The sequence below is a fragment of the Mauremys reevesii genome, linkage group 13 (assembly GCF_016161935.1).
Source record: "Mauremys reevesii isolate NIE-2019 linkage group 13, ASM1616193v1, whole genome shotgun sequence".
NCBI classification, from domain to species: Eukaryota; Metazoa; Chordata; order Testudines; family Geoemydidae; genus Mauremys; species Mauremys reevesii.
In genome coordinates, this window is record NC_052635.1 from 10,159,807 (window position 1) to 10,181,227 (window position 21,421).

Here is a 21,421-nt window from a genome sequence, read left to right on the forward strand (position 1 = left end):
CTTTGATTAAAATAAAAGAAGGCTCTTATTCATCTCAATAAAGATTAGGTCTTTCTGTCAGATCTAGATCCATTCATATCCCTTCATATTTACCAGTATTTGTCTATTCAGAGTTAGGCTAATTTGATGTGCTTTTTTTAGGGATAGAAGGTCTTGTCACCTGCATGTGTACAAAAACTGCACGTCAGTTTGAAATCCTCACATGATCTGCACTCGGCAAAAAGACCTCAGGTGAGTTTAGTTTCTTTAACATCTGTGTAATCTATTGCTTCTGGTTTTTTGTTGTTTGTTTGTTTTTTTAAGAGATGTGAGTGTTCCTGCCTTGTGTTTTCTCTGTCATTCATGCCTGTGCAAGGTGAGGGCAAATTGTGTGACAGGTTATTCCATTTGGATCCAGCAGCATTATACACCCATTCTGCACTCATGCTCTGCTGATAGTGGGCACCACAGGCTCCGAATACCTAGCTTCATACACAGGTCTCACTCACTTCTGCTAGATTCACCAGTGCTCAGCTACTCTGAAAATCAGACTCACAAAACACCAAGCTGGGCACCATGCACTTGTGAATAGTTATAAATCTGGGCCAATTCCATTGGGTAACTAGATCCCTAGTGGACCTCCCTGCACTGGGAATACATTTTGTCCATTCATAGCTAAATCTCTGCTTATTGTGTGGTTTCCCAGACTTCCTGCACTCAGCCTTCCACTTTTAGGTGCATATATCCCATCTCAGGGATCACCAGATGAAGAGGCATCCATTCTGGTTCCTCAGTCTAAAAGAGAGATGGGGTGTTGGAAGGGTGTTCACTGCGAGAGCTCCAAGATGTTAAAACTTGCTCCTCACTTTGGACCAAAAGACCACAAATTTTGAGACCTTCCAGGCATGTTCATGAAGACACTGGTTTGACATGTGATGAAGATATGGAGAGGCAGAGAGGTTGCTGGCTTGCTGACTTCCTGTTGAAAGGATCATTTCATGTTGCTAAGGTTTTACTGTAGAATTAATGATCCCTTAGGGTGGCTGTTGGGTGCCTACATGCTTTTGAAAATCCCACTAGGCTCCTAAATGTGTTGAAAAATGTGGTCCTTAGGCCCTTGGATAGGTGTTGTTCTTGTGTAAATCTGAATCAATCAATTACTCAATAGCTCTGATCAACCCTAGTATCCCTTTATCTAGCCCTCCCTGGGAAATTATTTTATACTGCCAGGCAAAGAGCTCTGTTGGCTCCCCTGATTTCAATAGGATTTGGAGACATTTGCAGCATCTAGTACCTTGTAAGAAAGGCTGGAGGTCAAGCCAACTAGAATCTTAGCTTTCCCTTACATGAGAGGTCACCTACACCCAATGATGACACTATCTTGGCAGCTGATTGGAGCTACTGCTCCCCTGAAGATTTCTGCCTGGAGTCACACATGCAGAGAGCTGGCAAGAAGGAAGCCAAGCAGTGGAACGTGAGCTAAGATAAAGATATTTGATAGTGGTATTTCCTTGCTTTGGCACAGATCAGTTAATTATCAAGAGAAATGATCTGGTGTCATGGATGGGATTATCAAAGGGTGCTAAAGGCTTTAGGTGCACAACTTCCTTTGTCATTCAGTGGGAGTTGGGCACCTATCTCCCTTCTGCTTTGTAAGGAATCCCAGACTCCTTGCCCACTTCCCCAAATTCCTTCCTTTTTAGACATGCATCAGTTTCAGCCAGGGGCCCCAAAGCACTTGGCGCTCTAGCCAATAGCAGAATAATAGGGATTCAAGGTTGTTCCACTGAGGATTCTGCATTCTGATCTGCTGGCAAAAATATATTAGAATTAAAAAATAAGTTGTAGTTTCTCAGCTTTGGAGAAAAGCCACTAGGTATTATGAAGAAATAGATTTCTAGGCAGCCAGAATAGATCAGACCAATAATCTATCATCTCCTCTCTGTGATATAGGCCAATAATAGATGCCTCAGATGAAGGTGGGAGAAAATTTGAATTGTGTAATTATGAAAGAACTTGCACACTGGGAAAATGTAATGCTAATCTCCATCAGTCAGAGGTTTATACATACTCTGAAGAACAAAGGTTTCTGTATCTTCCAGTCTAGGTTCACTTATGATCTGAAGTATTTATTGGGCTTTTTTATATTTATATTTTTTTAATTCTTATTGGCCCCTTATTCATATAGTTGTCCAGTACCTTGCTGAATCTCTCTAGGCTCATTGATATCTTGTTGCAAGGAGTTCCAATGGTGAATCTGAATCACTGATATTAATTTTAACTCTCTCTGGCCCAATGACTATTTAAGAATTTATCCACGGTGGAATAGTTAGTAGGTCAGAGATATAGAGAGTGAGAATGACTCTGTAGGGCCATAGTTAGGGCATACATCTGTGTGCCTCTGTTCTAATTATTTATCCAGAGTGCAACAGCATCCAGAGGAGAGACTGGGGAAGGCCCACATCAGAATATTTCATAACCCACTGGTTAGAGAATTTTCCTGAAATAAGGGAGACTTGTTGGAATTGTTTCTCCCTCTATGCCTGAGGAGGGACATGAACTAGCTCTTCCACATTCCAGATCAATGCTTTGACCACTGGCCTAAAAGTTATAGGAAGGCTCGGAAGATTTAGATTTCTATGGGTGAATTTCAGTAAACATTGATTTCACCATAGACACAAACTGATGAACCAGTATTTCCATCAATGGCAATTAAAATGTACAAATAGGCAAAGCAAGAAAAATGCTGCTTGAGAACTTAATAGAGTTTCATTTGAGGATATTTACTTTGTATATGTTGACATGTGATGTTACCATTTGTGTTTTAACTATTCTAAAGATTTAACTCAGGGGCTCTCAAACTGGGGGTTGGGACCCCTCCAGGCGTCGTAAGGTTATTATGTGGGGAGTCGCGAGCTGTCAGCCTCCACCCCAAACCCTGTGTTGTCTCCAGCATTTATAATGGTGATAAATATATTTAAAACTGTGTTTTAATTTATAAGGGAGGAGTCAAACTCAGAGGTTTGCTGTGTGAAAGGGGTCACCAGTACAAATGTTTGAGAATCACTGCTTTAACTTTTTGAATCTCAATATCTACTGTCATTAAATAATTATTGTCTGAGTCCACCATTTTCTCATGTCCCCATAATTCTCTTTGCAAATTTAAACAAATATTAAAAATTCTGAGAAATGCTTAAAAATAAACATTGATATTATCCATCAAAAATATAAAAAATAGAAATTCCATGCTGCCAAGCCGAGCTATAAGGTGAGCAGGCCACATGCCCCACCCCTCACATCCGGCTTTTGAATGGGACCCAATCCCATAAGCAGCCACTGAGCACCCTACAAAATCATCTCCCACATGCCCATCTTTCTATGAGTTTTCCATGAGAAAATGCTGATGCTGAGGACAGTTATCAATTTTCTGTTATATTTCATATTGACGCTTCTGAATCAAAATTTAGGGTTTTTGATATTTCAACTTTCATATCAATTCAGGGTGAAAACAAATATTGGAAAATTGGAATATGCCATGAGATGAAAACTCCATTTTTCAGCCAGCTCTATATTCACTACAGTGCTTGTGTTGAGGAAAGTACTCACAAATGTCAATATAAGCAGCAAAGAGTCCTGTGACACCTTATAGACTAACAGGCGTATTGGAGCATGAGCTTTCGTGTCAATATAGGTTCTCTAAAGCAGCTCTTAAGAGAGGCAGAAGAATTCCCACCTCTTCACCAGGTCTCCCTATTCAGAGAACACCATTCCCTTTTGTTTTAAATTGTTCTGTGTAGTTCTCACTGCATAGTGCACCACTAGATTTTGCTTCAGTTGTTTAATTTAATTTTCTGTCTTTGATTCCCATTGAATGTATGTATGTGTGTGCACATGTGTGCGTCTGCTGCCCCCTTTGGAGGGGATGAGCCCTTTCCTGTGTGTGTGTGTGTGTGTGTGTGTGTGTGCGCGCTTGCTGAATTTCCAGGAGAATGGTTTTGTGGCTATGGCACAGTTTCAGGTATCAGGAGACCTCAGTTCCCACTGCTGTTGAATGTACATTTCATGTAGAGCAACAAGGATGATGCAACGGCCGTAGCTGTTGCCTAACAACATTTCCCTACAGAGTTAGTGCTGTAGTTTGTGTTTTTGAAAAAACACGAGATAATCACTTCTGCTCTTCTGGGGCTGTTTGGTAGTGAGAGATTCCATTTGTTTGTCTTTAAGATTCACTTCTACCATATCTGTGCTTGCTTCATCCCAAACGCTTACGGTCACATATCACTGGTGTATTTCATATCGTCAGAGAGTCACAGAGTTTAAGGACAAAAGGGACCTCTAGATTATCTCATCTGACCTCTTCTGTCTCACATTGTGTTGGGTTTCATCACACAGGCCCACAGAGCACTTTAGCCAGGCATCAAATTGAACGTAAAAGAAAAATGTACCTGGTGGTCCCTTTACCAGACCACTGAAATGGAGACACCTCTGGGATGCAGAATGTATAATGCCACACAACAGTATTAAACAGATGATTAAGGCAGGAAGGAACAAACACCTTATGAAAAATAGAAACTCTGTGCATGCATGTATGTGTGTGTGACTTGTAGCCCATGACGTGAGCATATAGCCATGCAATGGTGATAGTTATATAGTATGTAAAGGATAAAGGAGTGAGGAACAGATAACAGAAACACAAAAGATCTATAGGTCTAGACTTCTAAAAATTACTTAGACAGACAAGATGGGTGAGGTAATATCCATTATTGTTGGTGAGAGAAACAGAAGTTGGTCCAGGAAAAGATATTACCTCACCCACTTTGTCTCTCTAGTATCCTGGGACCCAGACAGCTACATCAGCACTGCATACAAGAATAGCTTAAGCAGTTAGCTTAAGTAGAAGGCCTTCTAGCCTGAACAGGAGCAGTTGCTCAATGAGTTGGCATAAGGAAGTAAACTGTAGACTCATAGACTTTAAGCTCAGAAGAGACCATTATGATCGTTTAGTCTGACCTCCTGCACAATGCAGGCCGCAGAATCCCACCTACCCACTCCTGTAATAAACCCCTAATCTATGTCTGAGTTTTTGAAATCCTCAAATTATGGTTTAAAGACTTCAAGGTGCAGAGAATCTTCCAGCAAGTGACATGTGCCCCATGCTGCAGAGGAAGGCAAAAGACCCCAGGGCCTCTGCCAATCTGCCCTGGAGGAAAATTCTTTCCCGACCCCAAATATGGTGATCAGCTAAACCCTGAGCATGTGGGCAAGACTCACCAGCCAGCACCCAGGAAAGAATTCTCTGTAGTAACTCAGATGCCATCTAACATCCCATCACAGACCGTTGGACATATTTACATGCTAATAATCAAAGATGAATTAATTGCAAAATTAGGCTATCCCATCATAGCACCCCCTCCATACACTTATCAAGCTTAGTCTTGAAGCCAGGTGTGTCTTTTGCCCCCACTGCTCCCCTTGGAAGGCTGTTCCAGAACTTCACTCCTCTAATGGTTAGAAACCTTCATCTAATTTCAAGTCTAAACTTCCTGATGGCCAGTTTATATCCATTTATTCTTATGTCCGCATTGGTACTGAGCTTAAATAATTCCTCTTCCTCCCTAGTATTTATCCCTCTGATATATTTATAGAGAGCAATCATGTCTCCCCTCAGCCTTCTTTTGGTTAGGCTAAACAAGCCAAGCTCTTTGAGTCTCTCTTCATAAGACAGCTTTAAGTCACAAAACATCACAAGGCTCTGTTTATAGTTTTGTCATAATGATGAGTGTTGCAAACAGCAGATAGGTAACCATAGGGGAATGGGAAGCCCTGATCAATGTGTGTGTGTGTGTGTGTGTGTGTGTGTGTGTCTGCCACCCCCTGCTGGAGGGAATGAGCCATGCTCAATTTGTGTGTGCACATGCCCCTGCTGTCTCTTCCTCGATGACAACAGGTGGTCAGGAAAGATCCTTAATTTACAGATCATCCGAAACATATAACTTCCACCAGAAACAGCGCCCCTTTCCACTTTGATGGATTATTGTGGGTCATCACCAACTCCAAGGGGAGAGCGCCCCCTGCTGATCCACCCTACTCCCTCCCTGCAGCATAGGGCCCCCGAGCACCATTCTGGGGCACTGTGGTAAGCAGCCATTCTTATGGGAGCAGGTCCACTGCTGAGCATCTCACCCAACTCCTTGCAGCACAGGGCCATGTGGTGCCTGGCTCAGGCTCAGGAGATCAGCATGGACCAAGAGAAAACAGCGCCCCCCCAAAGTGAGACCCCACTGAGCAATTTGCATTGTGTCATCCCTTGGATCTATGCTGGAGCACTGGGGTTAGTACTGACCCACAGAGGAGAATGTCTCTTAATGAGTCCTCCACCCTATTCCTCTCAGCACAGTGACCCCTATTGCTGAACTGGGACATTAGGATCAATCAACCTGAGAAAATTCTACAGAGTATGTCCCTGCAGCTCAGTGCCCCCTAGTGCCACACTGGGCACTGCTAGAAGCACTGAATAAGGGGGAAGAATGTCTCAAATTGAGCATCCCACCCCACTCGCAGTACCACAGCCCCCACTATGGCCATGCTGGGGTAATGGGGTCAGCACTGTCTAAGAAATGAGAGTGCTCCCAGCTGAGCCCATCACCCCACTCCCTGAAGCACACTACTGCCTAGCACTGCTCAGCTTCCACAGAGAGTTTTTTGTAATGTTCCTGGGAACTAGTCCTGATTCTGGTCCCACTGCAAACTTACTGGAGTAAAAGGGAATAGTCCCGCTGACTTCAATGGGCTTTGGATCTGGTTGTCTAGGAGGGAAATGAGCCCTATGGTTGGGGCAGTGGAGTCTAAAAAGGAAGGAATTTGGGGAAGTGAGCAAGGAGAATTTCAGCGGTGAAATTGCTAGAGCCGCCCCTGAACTGAGGACATAAGAACATAAGAAAGGCCGTACCAGGTCAGACCAAAGGTCCATCTAGCCCAGTATCTGTCTACCGACAGTGGCCAATGCCAGGTGCCCCTGAGGGAGTGGACCTAACAGGCAATGATCAAGTGATCTCTCTCCTGCCATCCATCTCCCTCCTCTGACGAACAGAGGCTAGGGACACCATTCTTACCCATCCTGGCTAATAGCCATTTATGGACTTAGCCACCATCAATTTATCCAGTCCCCTTTTAAACATTGTTATAGTCCTAGCCTTCACAACCTCCTCAGGTAAGGAGTTCCACAAGTTGACTGTGCGCTGCGTGAAGAAGAACTTCCTTTTATTTGTTTTAAACCTGCTGCCTATTAATTTCGTTTGGTGACCCCTAGTTCTTGTATTATGGGAATAAGTAAATAACTTTTCCTTATCCACTTTATCAACATCACTCATGATTTTATATACCTCTATCATGTCCCCCCTTAGTCTTCTCTTTTCCAAACTGAAGAGTCCTAGCCTCTTTAATCTTTCCTTATATGGGACCCTCTCTAAACCCCTAATCATTTTAGTTGCTCTTTTCTGAACCTTTTCTAGTGCTAGAATATCTTTTTTGATGTGAGGAGACCACATCTGTACACAGTATTCAAGATGTGGGCGTACCATGGATTTATATAAGGGCAATAATATATTCTCAGTCTTATTCTCTATCCCCTTTTTAATGATTCCTAACATCCTGTTTGCTTTTTTGACCGCCTCTTCACACTGCGTCGACATCTTCAGAGAACTATCCACGATAACTCCAAGATCTTTTTCCTGACTCGTTGTAGCTAAATTAGCCCCCATCATGTTGTATGTATAGTTGGGGTTATTTTTTCCAATGTGCATTACTTTACATTTATCCACATTAAATGTCATTTGCCATTTTGTTGCCCAATCACTTAGTTTTGTGAGATCTTTTTGAAGTTCTTCACAATCTGCTTTGGTCTTAACTATCTTGAGCAGTTTAGTATCATCTGCAAACTTTGCCACCTCACTGTTTACCCCTTTCTCCAGATCATTTATGAATAAATTGAATAGGATTGGTCCTAGGACTGACCCTTGGGGAACACCACTAGTTACCCCTCTCCATTCTGAGAATTTACCATTAATTCCTACCCTTTGTTCGGTGTCCTTTAACCAGTTCTCAATCCATGAAAGGACCTTTCCTTTTATCCCATGACAGCTTAATTTACATAAGAGCCTTTGGTGAGGGACCTTGTCAAATGCTTTCTGGAAATCTAAGTACACTATGTCCACCGGATCCCCCTTGTCCACATGTTTGTTGACCCCTTTAAAGAACTCTAATTGATTAGTAAGACACGATTTCCCTTTACAGAAACCATGTTGACTATTGCTCAAGAGTTTATGTTTTTCTATGTGTCTGACAATTTTATTCTTTACTATTGTTTCAACTAATTTGCCCGGTACCGACGTTAGACTTACCGGTCTGTAATTGCCGGGATCACCCCTAGAGCCCTTTTTAAATATTGGCGTTACATTAGCTAACTTCCAGTCATTGGGTACCGAAGCCGATTTAAAGGACAGGTTACAAACCTTAGTTAATAGTTCCGCAACTTCACATTTGAGTTCTTTCAGAACTCTTGAGTGAATGCCATCTGGTCCCGGTGACTTGTTAATGTTGAGTTTATCAATTAATTCCAAAACCTCCTCTAGTGATACTTCAATCTGTGACAGTTCCTCAGATTTGTCACCTACAAAAGCCAGCTCAGGTTTGGGAATCTCCCTAACATCCTCAGCCGTGAAGACTGAAGCAAAGAATCCATTTAGTTTCTCCGCAATGACTTTATCATCTTTAAGCGCTCCTTTTGTATTTTCATCGTCAAGGGGCCCCACTGGTTGTTTAGCAGGCTTCCTGATTCTGATTTACTTAAAAAACATTTTGTTATTACCTTTGGAGTTTTTGGCTAGCTGTTCTTCAAACTCCTCTTTGGCTTTTCTTATTACACTCTTGCACTTAAGTTGGCAGTGTTTGTGCTCCTTTCTATTTGCCTCACTAGGATTTGACTTCCACTTTTTAAAGGAAGTCTTTTTATCTCTCACTGCTTCTTTTACATGGTGGTTAAGCCACGGTGGCTCTTTTTTAGTTCTTTTACTGTGTTTCTTAATTTGGGGTATACATTGAAGTTGGGCCTCTATTATGGTGTCTTTAAAAAGGGCCCACGCAACTTGCAGGGATTTCACTTTAGTCACTGTACCTTTTAACTTTTGTCTAACTAACCCCCTCATTTTTGCATAGTTCCCCCTTTTGAAATTAAAGGCCACAGTGTTGGGCAGTTGAGATGTTCTTCCCACCACAGGGATGTTGAATGCTATTGTATTATGGTCACTATTTCCAAGCGGTCCTGCTATAGTTACTTCTTGGACCAGCTCCTGCGCTCCACTCAGGATTAAAACTAGAGTCGCCTCTCCCCTTGTGGGTTCCAGTACCAGCTGCTCCATGAAGCAGTCATTTAAAGTAACAAGAAATTTTATCTCTGCATTTCGTCCTGAAGTGAAATGTTCCGTGTCAATATGGGGATAATTGAAATCCCCCACTATTATTGGGTTCTTAATTTTGATAGCCTCTCTAATTTAGAGCAGTTGGGACTGTGAGTCTGAGCTCCTGGGTTCTAATCGTGGCTTTGAGACGGGAATGGGGCTCACAATCTGAACATCAGGGAACTGGCGTCATGAGCCTTGGGTGTTGTTCCTGACTCTATGTTGTTTTTTAACAAGTAATTCATCCTCATCATGTATCTTGACAAGAAGTGTCACATGCTTTACCACACTTAGTAAATCCCATTACAATTTTCATCTAGCAAACACACATAATAATGATGATGATGATGATACCACCTCTTCTGAAATGATTGCCCTAGTGTATTTTGTTTTGTTGCAGGTTGATACAGAATTGTTCTTCCTCTGAGAAATATTATAAGAAATGTCCTTCAGGGAGTAGGTCCCAGAAGCCAGTGAATGAAATAACACCACCTCTGTTTCCTTCCACACATTTTGCACTTGTAGCTAGGAGATAGAACTACTCTTCCTAAACAAGGTAGGCTATAGATGAATAACTTAAGCCCCCAACCATCCTCCCTCTGAAGTTCATGGACATTGTGCCCCAGTCTACAACAGGAGCAAGATCATGTCACCGGTTTCTTTATCTGAATTTTCCATACATGGGCAGAGAATCTTAGTGTTTGTCCGAACAAATGGGTTTTTTTGTCTGTATTCATATCTATCTATCTAGATATTAGTATATCAGTTGATCTACTGATGTCTAAATCTGTCATTCTGAACTGAACTAATTAACAATCATGGGTCAGTCATAAGCTTGACTTCAGTGGTGTTTTCCTAGAATCACAGAATATCAGGGTTGGAAGGGACCTCAGGAGATCATCTAGTGCAAACCCCTGCTCAAAGCAGGACTAATCCCCAGGCAGATTTTTGCCCCAGATCCCTAAACTGCCCCTTCAAGGACTGAAGTCACAACCCTGGGTTTAGCAAGCCGATGCTCAAACCACTGAGCTATTTCTCCCTAGCTAAAATTCTGGTCTCATAATTCCATAGTTTCCACCGGAATGATTGATAAGCACTAGACATACTCATCATCAGACCATGGCTCTATTTATTATTTTTGTTGCTGTTGTTGTTGTGTTGGTGGTGGTGTTTCCTGCTTTTCCCTCCTCTTGTCCTTATTGCCCTCTGTTCCTCAATCCTTATCATCATCCATTGAATCAAAGTGGAAATGTTGTTTCCTGAGATGGGTCTTTTATTTGGAGCTGAATACAGTTGGCTGGGAGAGCTCAGTCTGATCTCTTTTAATAAGAGAGTCCACTCCTAGGATCCGACAATGATGCATGCGCCACACCTGGTGTCCAAGAGTTAAGTGGTCATCTCTTTTAGCTGAATTTACCTCTACCCTCTCTCTACATAATGAGAGCCTTGCGCGGTTCCAAAAAAATGTAAATCTGCATCTGATACATGATCCACAAAAAGTGTCTGCAGATATCCACATGCATGGATGCGGATATCTGCAGATATCTGCGGATTTGCAGGGCTCTACTTACCGTGACCAGGCTGAGGCTCTGAGACACCCCTCTGCCTGAGCCTGGTCGGGGAGAGGTGTGCGGGAGTCGCGGACCATCCACCTGCCCTCGGCCAGGCAGGGATCATGTAGGGCGGGAACACGGCCTGGGGCTGCTCTCAGCCCCCCACCCCACGGGCAGGTGGAGGGTCCGCCGCAGTCCCCAGATGGATGCCATGATAGCCTTGCTGGAGAAGGAGGGGAGGGTGCTCTGTGCAACTGCCTGGAGGCTACTCGGGCCCCCCACACGGGGCAGGTGGAGCGACCGCTGCAGCTATGCACAGTTGCCTGCCTGGCTCTTACCATGGCCAGGCTATGGCTCTGAACCACCCCTCCCACCTCCCTCTGGAGCCAGAGAGCCACACTGGCAGCTGCAGGGAGCCTGGGTCCCTCCACCGGCCCTAGGCAGGGTCGGGGGGGGGGGCAGGGACATGGGCCAAATGCTGCTTGGTCCCCCCGCCCAGGGCAGGTGCAGGAACCCAGGCTCCCCACAGATGCCATCATGGCTCTCTGGCTCTGGCAGGGCGGCCTGCTCAGCCCCTCAGCCCAGCCATGGTAAAAGCTGGGTGGGCAGCTGTGGGGATCCGCAGTAGAGCATCCACCTGCAATGGTTGAGGGGCCAGAGCAGCCTCCGGCCCATGTCCCTGCCCCCAAGGACCTCTGCCCAGTGCAGGTAGAGGGACCTCACTGTGGCTCCTCACAGCTGCCCACCCAGCTCTTACTGTCAGAGCCCTGCACGCGTACAAAATTTGTATCTGCATCTGCTCTGTCATCTGCAAAAATACTCCACAGATATCCGCGGACATAAAGTGGATACCTGTGGATTTGTAAGGCTCTACACATAATGTATGTTTCTTTTGTTGATTTCGTGTTCTCCTGTATACTAATGGAGTGTCCAGATGCCTTGAAGAGCTCAGAAAATATCACTCACCTGCCAGTGAAAAGCATCTATACAGACCTTATTCCTAATGGTGAGTACATTTCTCCATTTATTTAGAGCCCATCCAAATGTCAGCCAACAAATAAAGAAATAAATCCAAATCCCTTCTGAAAATATGGTTTCCTCAATTCTGATGTTTTCCATGAGAAAATGTTGATGTTGATGGAAGTTTTCAATTTTCCATTCAATTTCATATAGACTCTTCTGAATCGAAATTAGGGGTTTCGCAGTTTCAACTTTTCATATAAATTCAGGGTTAAAACAAATATTGGAATATTGGAATTTCACATTTTCCAGCCAGCTCTGCATTTAGTAGTGCAGTGGTCATGCTGAGGAAAGTACTCACAAATGTCAATACAGGTTCCCCAGAGTAGCTCTTAAGAGAGGCAGAACAATTCCCACCTCTTCCCCAGATCTCGATATTTAGAGAAGAATATTCCCTTTTGTTTTAATTTTTTATGTGTAGTGCACTCTACATAGAGCGCCACTACAGTGTGCTTTAGTTGCTGGATTTAATTTTCTCTATTTCATTGAATGTGTGTGAGTGTTTGAGTGTGTTCAATTTCCAGGAGAATGGTTCTGTGGTTATGGCAGAGTTTCAGGTATCAATAATGCTGACTCGCTGTGTAAACCCAGTCTCTTCACCCCTATCATTCCCCTGATCGTTCCCAGTTTCCCCCTTAGTAGCTCACTATGCTTTGATGCATTGCTTTGAGAGCCACATATTGAAGGTGCTAAGGGTATGAAAAATGTGATATTTGTCATTGCTCATTTTTATTTCAATTCTGTCATTTCACTTATTAGGAAGTTCCTTGTCAACAAGTAACCTTGAAATAAAACTTCTGTGGAAAACATCTCTTCTAACATTGTAGGATCTTCCTTCTTGTAAAATTCTTTATAGCAAGGTGACAAGACAAAGATCTTCAACTGGCATCAATCAATATAGAACTTTTTATACCCATGGAGCTGTTAAGATTTACACCAGCAAAGGAACTGGCCCTAGCTCTTCTGTATGTTGAGAGAAACCAGTGCATTTCAAATGTGGTGATGATAAAGGCAGGAGTGATTTTAATTGTTCTCTAATATTTAGGGAAGAATAACATTTTTAGTACACAAAAAGCCAAAATACCTCATTGTTTTCACCATTTATTGTGCTTCTCATTATTCAAAGGGCTTCAAACAAATTGGGTTCAGCAGCATCAGTTTATTCATGTGAGTAGTCCACACTTTTGTGAGTTGTAACTGCCGTGGGAATACTTGCATTCATATAAGAATTCCTGTGATTAAGATCCAAATGAGATCAGAATTTGCTCTCATTTGAGAACTCTTATTTGATAAATGTGGCTAAAGAATAACATTTGCAGAGGGGAAAGAAAGAAAGAAAGAAAGAAAGAAAGAAAGAAAGAAAGAAAGAAAGAAAGATTGATCCCTTTTTGAATTTTTATGTAGACTGAAAAAAATGTGTTCGAAGAGGAAAAATAGAACCTCAGATTCAGTATATTTCTTTGTCACCCCTATAGATGATCTATTCTGAGAATAACCCAGGAGAGAACCAGACCATCTCTGATGTATTCATCCTGGTGGGGTTTTCAAACCTTAAGAAGCTGCAAATCATTCTCTTTCTGGTGCTTCTGGTCACCTACCTGGTTGCCCTGATAGGGAATATCCTTGTTATCCTCCTTATAAAGCTAAACCCCTCACTCCACACCCCCATGTATTTCTTCCTGGTGAACCTGTCATTCTTGGAAATCTGCTACACCAGCAGTGTGGTCCCTCAGCTGCTGATTCACCTCCTGGTGGAGCAAAAGACCATCACCATTGCAGGCTGCGCTGCCCAGATGTACATCATCACCATCATGGGCTTGACAGAAAGCAGCTTCCTAGCAGTCATGGCGTACGACCGCTATGTGGCCATATGTCACCCTCTGCACTACAGAACTATCATGAGTGGCCGGGCATGTGCACAGCTCGCGGGTGCTTCATGGATCATCGGAATCTCAGTGGAAGTAGCTCAGACCACGTGGATCTTCAGCCTGCCCTTCTGTGGCTCCAACCGCATCCACCACTTCTTCTGCGACATCCCACCGGTGTTGAAGGTGGCATGTACGGACACATCCAAAAATAAGATTATGATCTTGACCGTGTCAGTTTTGTTCATCATGGGCCCTTTTTTGTTGATAACTGTGTCCTACATCTGCATTATTGCCACCATCCTCAAGCTGTCATCAGCAGAGGGAAGGCGTAAAGCCTTCTCCACTTGCTCCTCCCACCTCATGGTGTTGACTTTGTTCTATGGAACGGCTCTTTTCACCTACCTGAGGCCCAAGTCTATCTCCACCCCAGAGAGTGATCAAATGATTTCCCTCGTGATCACAGTTGTGGCACCTGTGTTGAACCCCATAATATACACTCTGAGGAACAAAGAGGTGAAGGGGGCCTTTAGAAAAACAGTAGAGAAGAGCATTTTTTCACACAATTGGAGAAAACAGAGAATGAAAAATAGAGTTAGTTAAAACAGGGAATGAGGGAAATTCATAAATGTTCTGTTGAATTACTCCCAATGACCTTCACTTTTTAAATTGAATTGTTGTCATTTGAAAACCTTTAACTTGTAAACCTATCAGGAGAATGGGAAGAGAAACTTTTATTACCAACCCCCCCAAATTTTAAATATCTTCACAATTTTGAATGTCAAAGTAAATAAAAGCTTAAAATGAAAACCCTTTCATAAAATGTTCACCTTGGTTTTTGCAAATTTAACAATTTTCACCAAAATTTTAATGATGGAAAAATTTCAACCAGCTCTACCGAGAACTCCATTTAGGCTTCTCCTTTTCCTGCTCTGTCAGTCCACTGAAGCATTTTAGGATTTAGGTTGGGTTGGGCTGGCTTTCCTTGGCTGTCTAATGGATTTCCCTAGTGCTCCCTGTTGTCTAATTTTAAATAATATTTCTCAGCACTTATGAACAGTTTCCTATGTAAGACTCCGATGGATCTTTCAATGCCTAACCTGATCAGGTCACACAACAACTCTGGAAGCTGGCTTTTGACTTCCATGGCATTTTGCACAGGTTCAGAAATCTAGGCTAACAGATCATTGTGTATATCATAGATTCATTGATTAAAAGGTCATAAGGGATCATTTTGATCATCTAGTCTGACATTCTGCTTAACACAGGGCAGAGAGTTTCACCTGGTGATTCCTGAGTTAAAGAACCACTGTACATAGTTTATATTACATATGTAAAATAATAGCGGTGTGATAAACTCATAAACTACAAGTGGTTATATCAATGTATAACAATATTGCACCAAATGCCTGTGTATATGGTACATCTTTGTATAACTATATGATAAAAATTCCTTTCTATATTTTTATGATGAGAGATACTATTCTGTTTGCTTCTCTACCTATATCGTTGCAGCTTTATAATAAACACCAAATTAAAAACCTCTATACCTAGTTCAGCATTTAGATGACTATATGCCTTCTTTCACTAAACACTCTATAATGCATTCATTCGAAGCTTAAAATACATTGAAACTCTGAGATGCACTGGCTGGCAGTATGTGATGGTTTCTTGTATCTCTTTGATATAATTTGCTGATTTGTTTAAAATGATATTGTTGGCAAGATAAGTAACCTGTCATGTTGGAAGATGTAAGTAAGAAGTAAGAACATGTAACGATAAACAAAAGAAAAATCCCTTTCTCTGGGAAACTTAGAAGCAGAATGGCCCAGGGCAACATGACCCAGAAACTACAAATTCAGCAAGAAAATTGTAGACATTAGATGATTAATAATTGTGCCTAAGTAATGCGCGGGTCATGTAAAATTAAATGGATATTGTGTTGACTGAAGAATGGAGGAAAATTAGGTCATAGAAAATGTGCAAATAAATGAAAATACATATGTAAAATATGTATAAAGTACATATGAAAAATGCATATAAAATAAGAAAATACATACAAAATGGGCTGGAGAACAGGAGATCCAGGCAGGTGAGGAGGACTGATATCATGGTGGAAGGACGGACTTTTCAATGCCCCAGAATGTGTTAACTTGGGCCCATTCACCTATTCTATCTTGTCTGTTGTTACTTGTGAGGCAGAAATGTATGTCCAAACACTATAAGTAAGATTAATTCTGTCTTAAATAGTATTAAATAAAGGCAAAACTGATTAGGCCTAAATTGGATGGACATGTGATGTGGTTTCCCACTCTACACTCCCAACAACCTACACAATTGGATAAAAGGTAAATCCCACATAAATGCTCTCATCTCTGCTTTGTAAATTAATTTAGCAAAGGTGTGACCCTCATACAATAATTATCGGAGCAACAAGCCATGGCCTGTCAGTTCTACAAGCTGAATTAGTGTACGTTCTTCCCAGTATTCTGTGCACTCATGCTAACCTACACCCCACACTACCAAGCAACAGTATAACTTAGTATTTAACATAAGCAGATAAGAAACTTGTAAAAGTCAAGATACATTAATTCAATAGCTTAGTACAAATTGTGGGGAACCTTCACGGACCAGGACGTGGAATGCTGTGTCCAAAAGCAAGATATGGAAGGTCATGGTTCAGAACAAGAAGTTAAGGAATGAAGTTAAGGGATGAACAGACAGGCTGGATTTCTGTGACATAAGACATAAGAATGGCCATACTGGGTCTGACCAAAGGTCCCTAGCCTCTGTTTGTCAGAGGATGGAGATGGATGGCAGGAGAGAGATCACTTGATCATTGCCTGTTAGGTTCACTCCCTCTGGGGCACCTGACATTGGCCATTCTCGGTAGACAGATACTGGGCTAGATGGACCTTTGGTCTGACCCGGTACGGCCGTTCTTATGTTCTTATGTAATGATCATTGATCCTTCTCCTGCCATCTATCTCCAACCTCTGACAAATAGAGGCTAGAGACACCACTCCTTACCCATCTGGGCTAATAGCCATTAAAGGACTTAGCCTCCATGAATGTATCCAGTTCTCTTTTAAAACCTGTTACAGTCCTAGCCTTCACAACCTACTCAGGCAAGGAGTTTCACAAGATGACTGTGTACTCTGTGAAGAAGAACTTCCTTTTATTTGTTTTAAACTTGCTGCCAATTAATTTTGTTTGGTGGCCCCTAGTTCTTATATTATGGGAATAAGTAAATAACTTTTCCTTATCCACTTTCTCCACACCACTCATGATTTTATATACCTCTATCATATCCCCCCTTAGTCCTTTTTTCCAAGCTGAAAAGTCCTAGCCTCTTTAATGTCTCCTCATATGGGACCTGTTCCAAACCCCTAAACATTTTAGTTGCTCTTCTCTGAACTTTTTCTAATGCCAATATATCTTTTTTGAGATGAGGGAACTGCATCTGTACGCAGTATTCAAGATGTGGGCATATCATGGATTTATATAAGGGCAATACGATATTCTCAGTCTTATTCTCTATACCCTTTTTAATGATTCCTAATATCCTGTTTGCTTTTTGACTGCCGCTGCACACTGTGTGGACGTCTTCAGAGAACTATCCATGATGACTCCAAGATCTTTCTCCTTATTAGTTGTAGCTAAATTAGCCCCCATCATATTGTATGTATAGTTGGGATTACTTTTTCCAATGTGCATTACTTTACATTTATCCACATTAAATTTCATTTGCCATTTTGTTGCCCAATCACTTAATTTTATGAGATCTTTTTGAAGTTCTTCACAATCTGCTTTGGTCTTAACTATCTTGAGCAGTTTAGTATCATCTGCAAACTTTGCCACCTCACTGTTTACTCCTTTCTCCAGATCATTTATGAATAAACTGAATAAGATTGGTCCTAGACTGACCTTGCTGAACACCACTAGTTACCCCTCTCCAATCTGAAAATTTACCATTTATTCCTACCTTTGTTCCCTGTCTTTTAACCAGTTCTCAATCCATGAAAGAGTTTCGTAACTAGAGTTATTCCTAGTTGAAATGTATATATTTGGAAGCCCAGCTTCTGTGCAAGGTGAATTTAACAATGATGCACTAGACGGCTTCCTGGAGACTGGTATCATATTGAACCTTTTCTGAGTAATATACTATAATTGGCTTTTAGTAATATACCCTACTGTCAAGCAATTGACTGTACAATTTATCAACAACAGGCAGCAGAGTGCAGCCAATGATGGATGACAGGAAACTAGCTGTTATACTGTATCACAGCAGTGAGAAAGGAGTGACGTAGTTAACAAGGGCCACTTGCAGAAGTAAAAAATTTAAAGGGCGGCTGTACTGTATAATGGGCACTAGGGGCAGCAGAAGGAGGGGGTGGGGAAGTGGTGGCTATACTGTATAATGGGCACTAGGGGCAGCAGATGGTGGGAGTGGTAGACCCGCAGCAGAAGTCACCCTATGAGATATGGGAGCAGACATATACAGAACACAGTGTTGGTGTATAATCCGCAAATATTCTTTATTGCTTACAAAATAAACTACTCAGTCCACATTCATAACCCAAGCATAATACACCAGAGTCTGAAGATCAGAATTGAAGTCGATGTTCAGTCTGATTACAAGGTGCAGGGAGCCAGCATTACCACATCTTAATCTAAAAAGGGCTCTGGATTCACAAACGACTCCAGATTCCGAGTGTATCAAATATCTTTTATAATCCACCCCATCACATCATCAGTTGTCTGGGCAATTTCAAAAGACAGTTCTGGTCAAATTGCCAAAACCCAAGATGTTTAGAAATAGTTCCAGGCCCAAGATGTTCCTCTTTCCCCAGTTCTTGTTTACAACTGCAGCAGATACATTGCAACAGGTACATTGTCATGGCAATGCCCCCAATGTTATTCCTTATCTGGCATTTCTCCATCTTTTTCATAATAAAGGGTGTTTTTTTTTTAATGCAAACATCTCTTGACTGCAGAAAACCTCAAATTCTTCCTTCGGTTGTCAACATACAACACACATCCAGCACACTTCATCCACACTAGGCATATAACATATTACATGGATATCTATCTATCTATCTATCTATCTATCTATCTATAATCCCAACAGTAGTGGGGAAGGGGTGGCTATACTGTATAATGGGCACTAGGGGCAGTAGAGGGTGGGGGCGGGGATAATGGGCACTAGAGGCAGGACAGAGTGGGGTGAGGAAGGGGCAGCTATACTGTATCATGGCCAATAGGGGCAGCAGAGGGTGAGGGGTGGAGGTGGGGTGGCTATACTGTAAAAGGGGCAGTAGAGGAAGGAGAGAGACATGGCAGAAAAGGGATGGCTATACTGTGTACTGGGTACCAGGGGCAGCAAAGGGTGAGGGTTGGGGAAGAGTCAAGCAATGGTCCATAATGATGTCAAAGACTTTGCTTTTTCAGCTCCTGCAGCTTTATACTCTCATATTCTCACAGAACAGTGTATTTCCCTGTTGTCAGAGCCAATCCCCAGCCTCAGAGCAGCGAGGAAGATTAATTAATAGCAAGGGAATTCATTACTCCAACAGTGTAGCTATTTGCTTCTGCAATATTTCCCTATGTGTTTTTGCTGAACTGTTCCCCTTCTACTTGTGGGTGTGGCTAGAGCAGGAGACATTCCTGGACCTGGCATGGTCCTTGATAATTTTCCATTCATCACAGTTCAGAGTTGGCTTGATTTGCAAAGGGGCTGAGGTCTCATTGACTGCAGTGGGAGATGTAGGAGTCAGATGTTGTTGTAAATTAACCCCACAGGTTTGATAAGTCTCTGGAGAATAAGGACACAAATAATTCACCTTCGGTAACAGAACCTTTTCCACTTAGGCCTCTGAACGGACATTTCATGTAGAGCAACAAGGATGATGCAACGGCCTGTAGCTGTTGCCTAATAACGTTTCTGTACGGAGTTGGCAGTGTAGTTTGTGTCTTTGGAAAGACAGCAGATAATCACTTCTACTCTTCTGGGGCTTTTTGGCAGCTAGAGATTCCGTTTGTTTATTTTTAATGTAACCCTTCTGCCAGGCCGAATTGATAGCAGCAAGGGCTGAGTTCAATACATAGGGGTCCCGTCCCTACAACGTAATGCAAACCAGCTCAAGCCCCCACCCAGTGACCTGGAAAAATCTTACACACACATCCCTGGGCACCTCAAAGAGGCAATATTTCCCCTCTCGCAAGCACAGTCTTGGTGTAGCAGAAAATGTTGAATAACATGAGATAAACAACACAGCATTAGATTGGGAAAACACCACAACTAGGCCGGGTCCTTTTCCCTGGGCTCTTAAGTACAGCAACCCCAAAATCACCCCAAGACTCCAAAGTCCAATACCTCAAATGTCCCAAGAGTCCAGTAACCCAATAATCACCCACAGTCCCAAAAGTCCCGCAACCCAAAAGTCTCTGTCCTGGGTCAGTGCAGCCCCAGAGTTCAAGAGTCTATCTGCAGGGGTTCCCCCCCCCACACCAGCCTCGGTAGAAAGGGGCACCTTACGTGGTCCAGGACCGACTGCCCTGCCTCTCTGTGGGATTCTGCTTCCACCTTCCCCATGAACTGCTCAGCTCCGCTCTGCCAGCTGCTCTGCCCCCCCAGCCGTCCTGTGAGCCTCTCCAACCGTCCCCGCAAACTGCTCAGCTCCGCTCGCTCCGTGGGCTGCTCCAACTGTCCCACAAACCGCTCCGCTCTGCCAGCTCCTCTGCTCCACCAGCCGACCCAGTGATCCACTCCAGACGTCCCTGCAAACTGCTCGGCTCTGCTCGCTCCGTGGGCACTCCAACTGTCCCACAAACTGCTCTGCTCCGCAATATAGCTTCAGGCTCCCTGACTAGTTAGCACAGCTCTTTAGTGATTTCAGCTCTTTGTGATTTCAGTTCAAAGTAGGGGAGCCCCAGTGCTGGTGCACCATTAGACTAAAGTGAGTTCAGCTCAGCAACCTGTAACTTAGATTCTTAAGGCAATCAAAAATCAACTCTGATATTCAACAGTGGAGGGAGGAGGAGATGCAATTGGTCCTTCTGGCTCACACAAGGAGCCCACTCCCATGTCTAGCGAGTGCCACTCAATTGATGGTGAGACTCTCTGTCACAAAGCAGTTTCACAGTTTCTCATCCACACAATCAAGGTGACAACTCTCCACTCCTCCTGCCCCAACAACACAGAAACTGGGGATCCCACAGCTGCCAAAGCAACCATCCCAGGCTGCCGTGGGCTATGCCAAGCGGGGTGGGTGTGCCTATGCAAACACGATCAGCCCCTGAAATTCTTTTTCACACTTGCCATAATTCACCACCAGATGTCAGGGTAGAGCTCATCCTGACTCTGCTTACATTAAGATAAACTTCCATCATATCTGTGCTTGCTTCATCCCAAGCACTTCTGGTCACACATCACTGATGTATTTCATATTGTCAGAGAGTCACAGCATTTAAGGACAAAAGGGACCTCTAGATTATCTTGTCTGACCGACTCTGTCTCATGTTGTCTTGGGTGTCCTCACACAGGCCC

At 42.9% G+C, this 21,421-nt stretch overlaps 1 protein-coding gene across 1 annotated transcript; it reads left to right on the forward strand.

The window, feature by feature from the left end:
• Positions 1–13,482: 13,482 nt before the first annotated feature.
• Positions 13,483–14,475, forward strand: LOC120379965 (olfactory receptor 10A4-like). The gene has a single exon (XM_039497478.1). The coding sequence runs from the start codon at positions 13,483–13,485 to the stop codon at positions 14,473–14,475; it is 993 nt and encodes a 330-aa protein (XP_039353412.1).
• The last annotated feature ends 6,946 nt before the right edge of the window (positions 14,476–21,421 follow it).

Excerpts from the sequence above, each read along its gene's own strand:
- LOC120379965 (XM_039497478.1), top strand. The coding sequence starts at position 13,483 with ATGATCTATTCTGAGAATAACCCAGGAGAGAACCAGACCATCTCTGAT.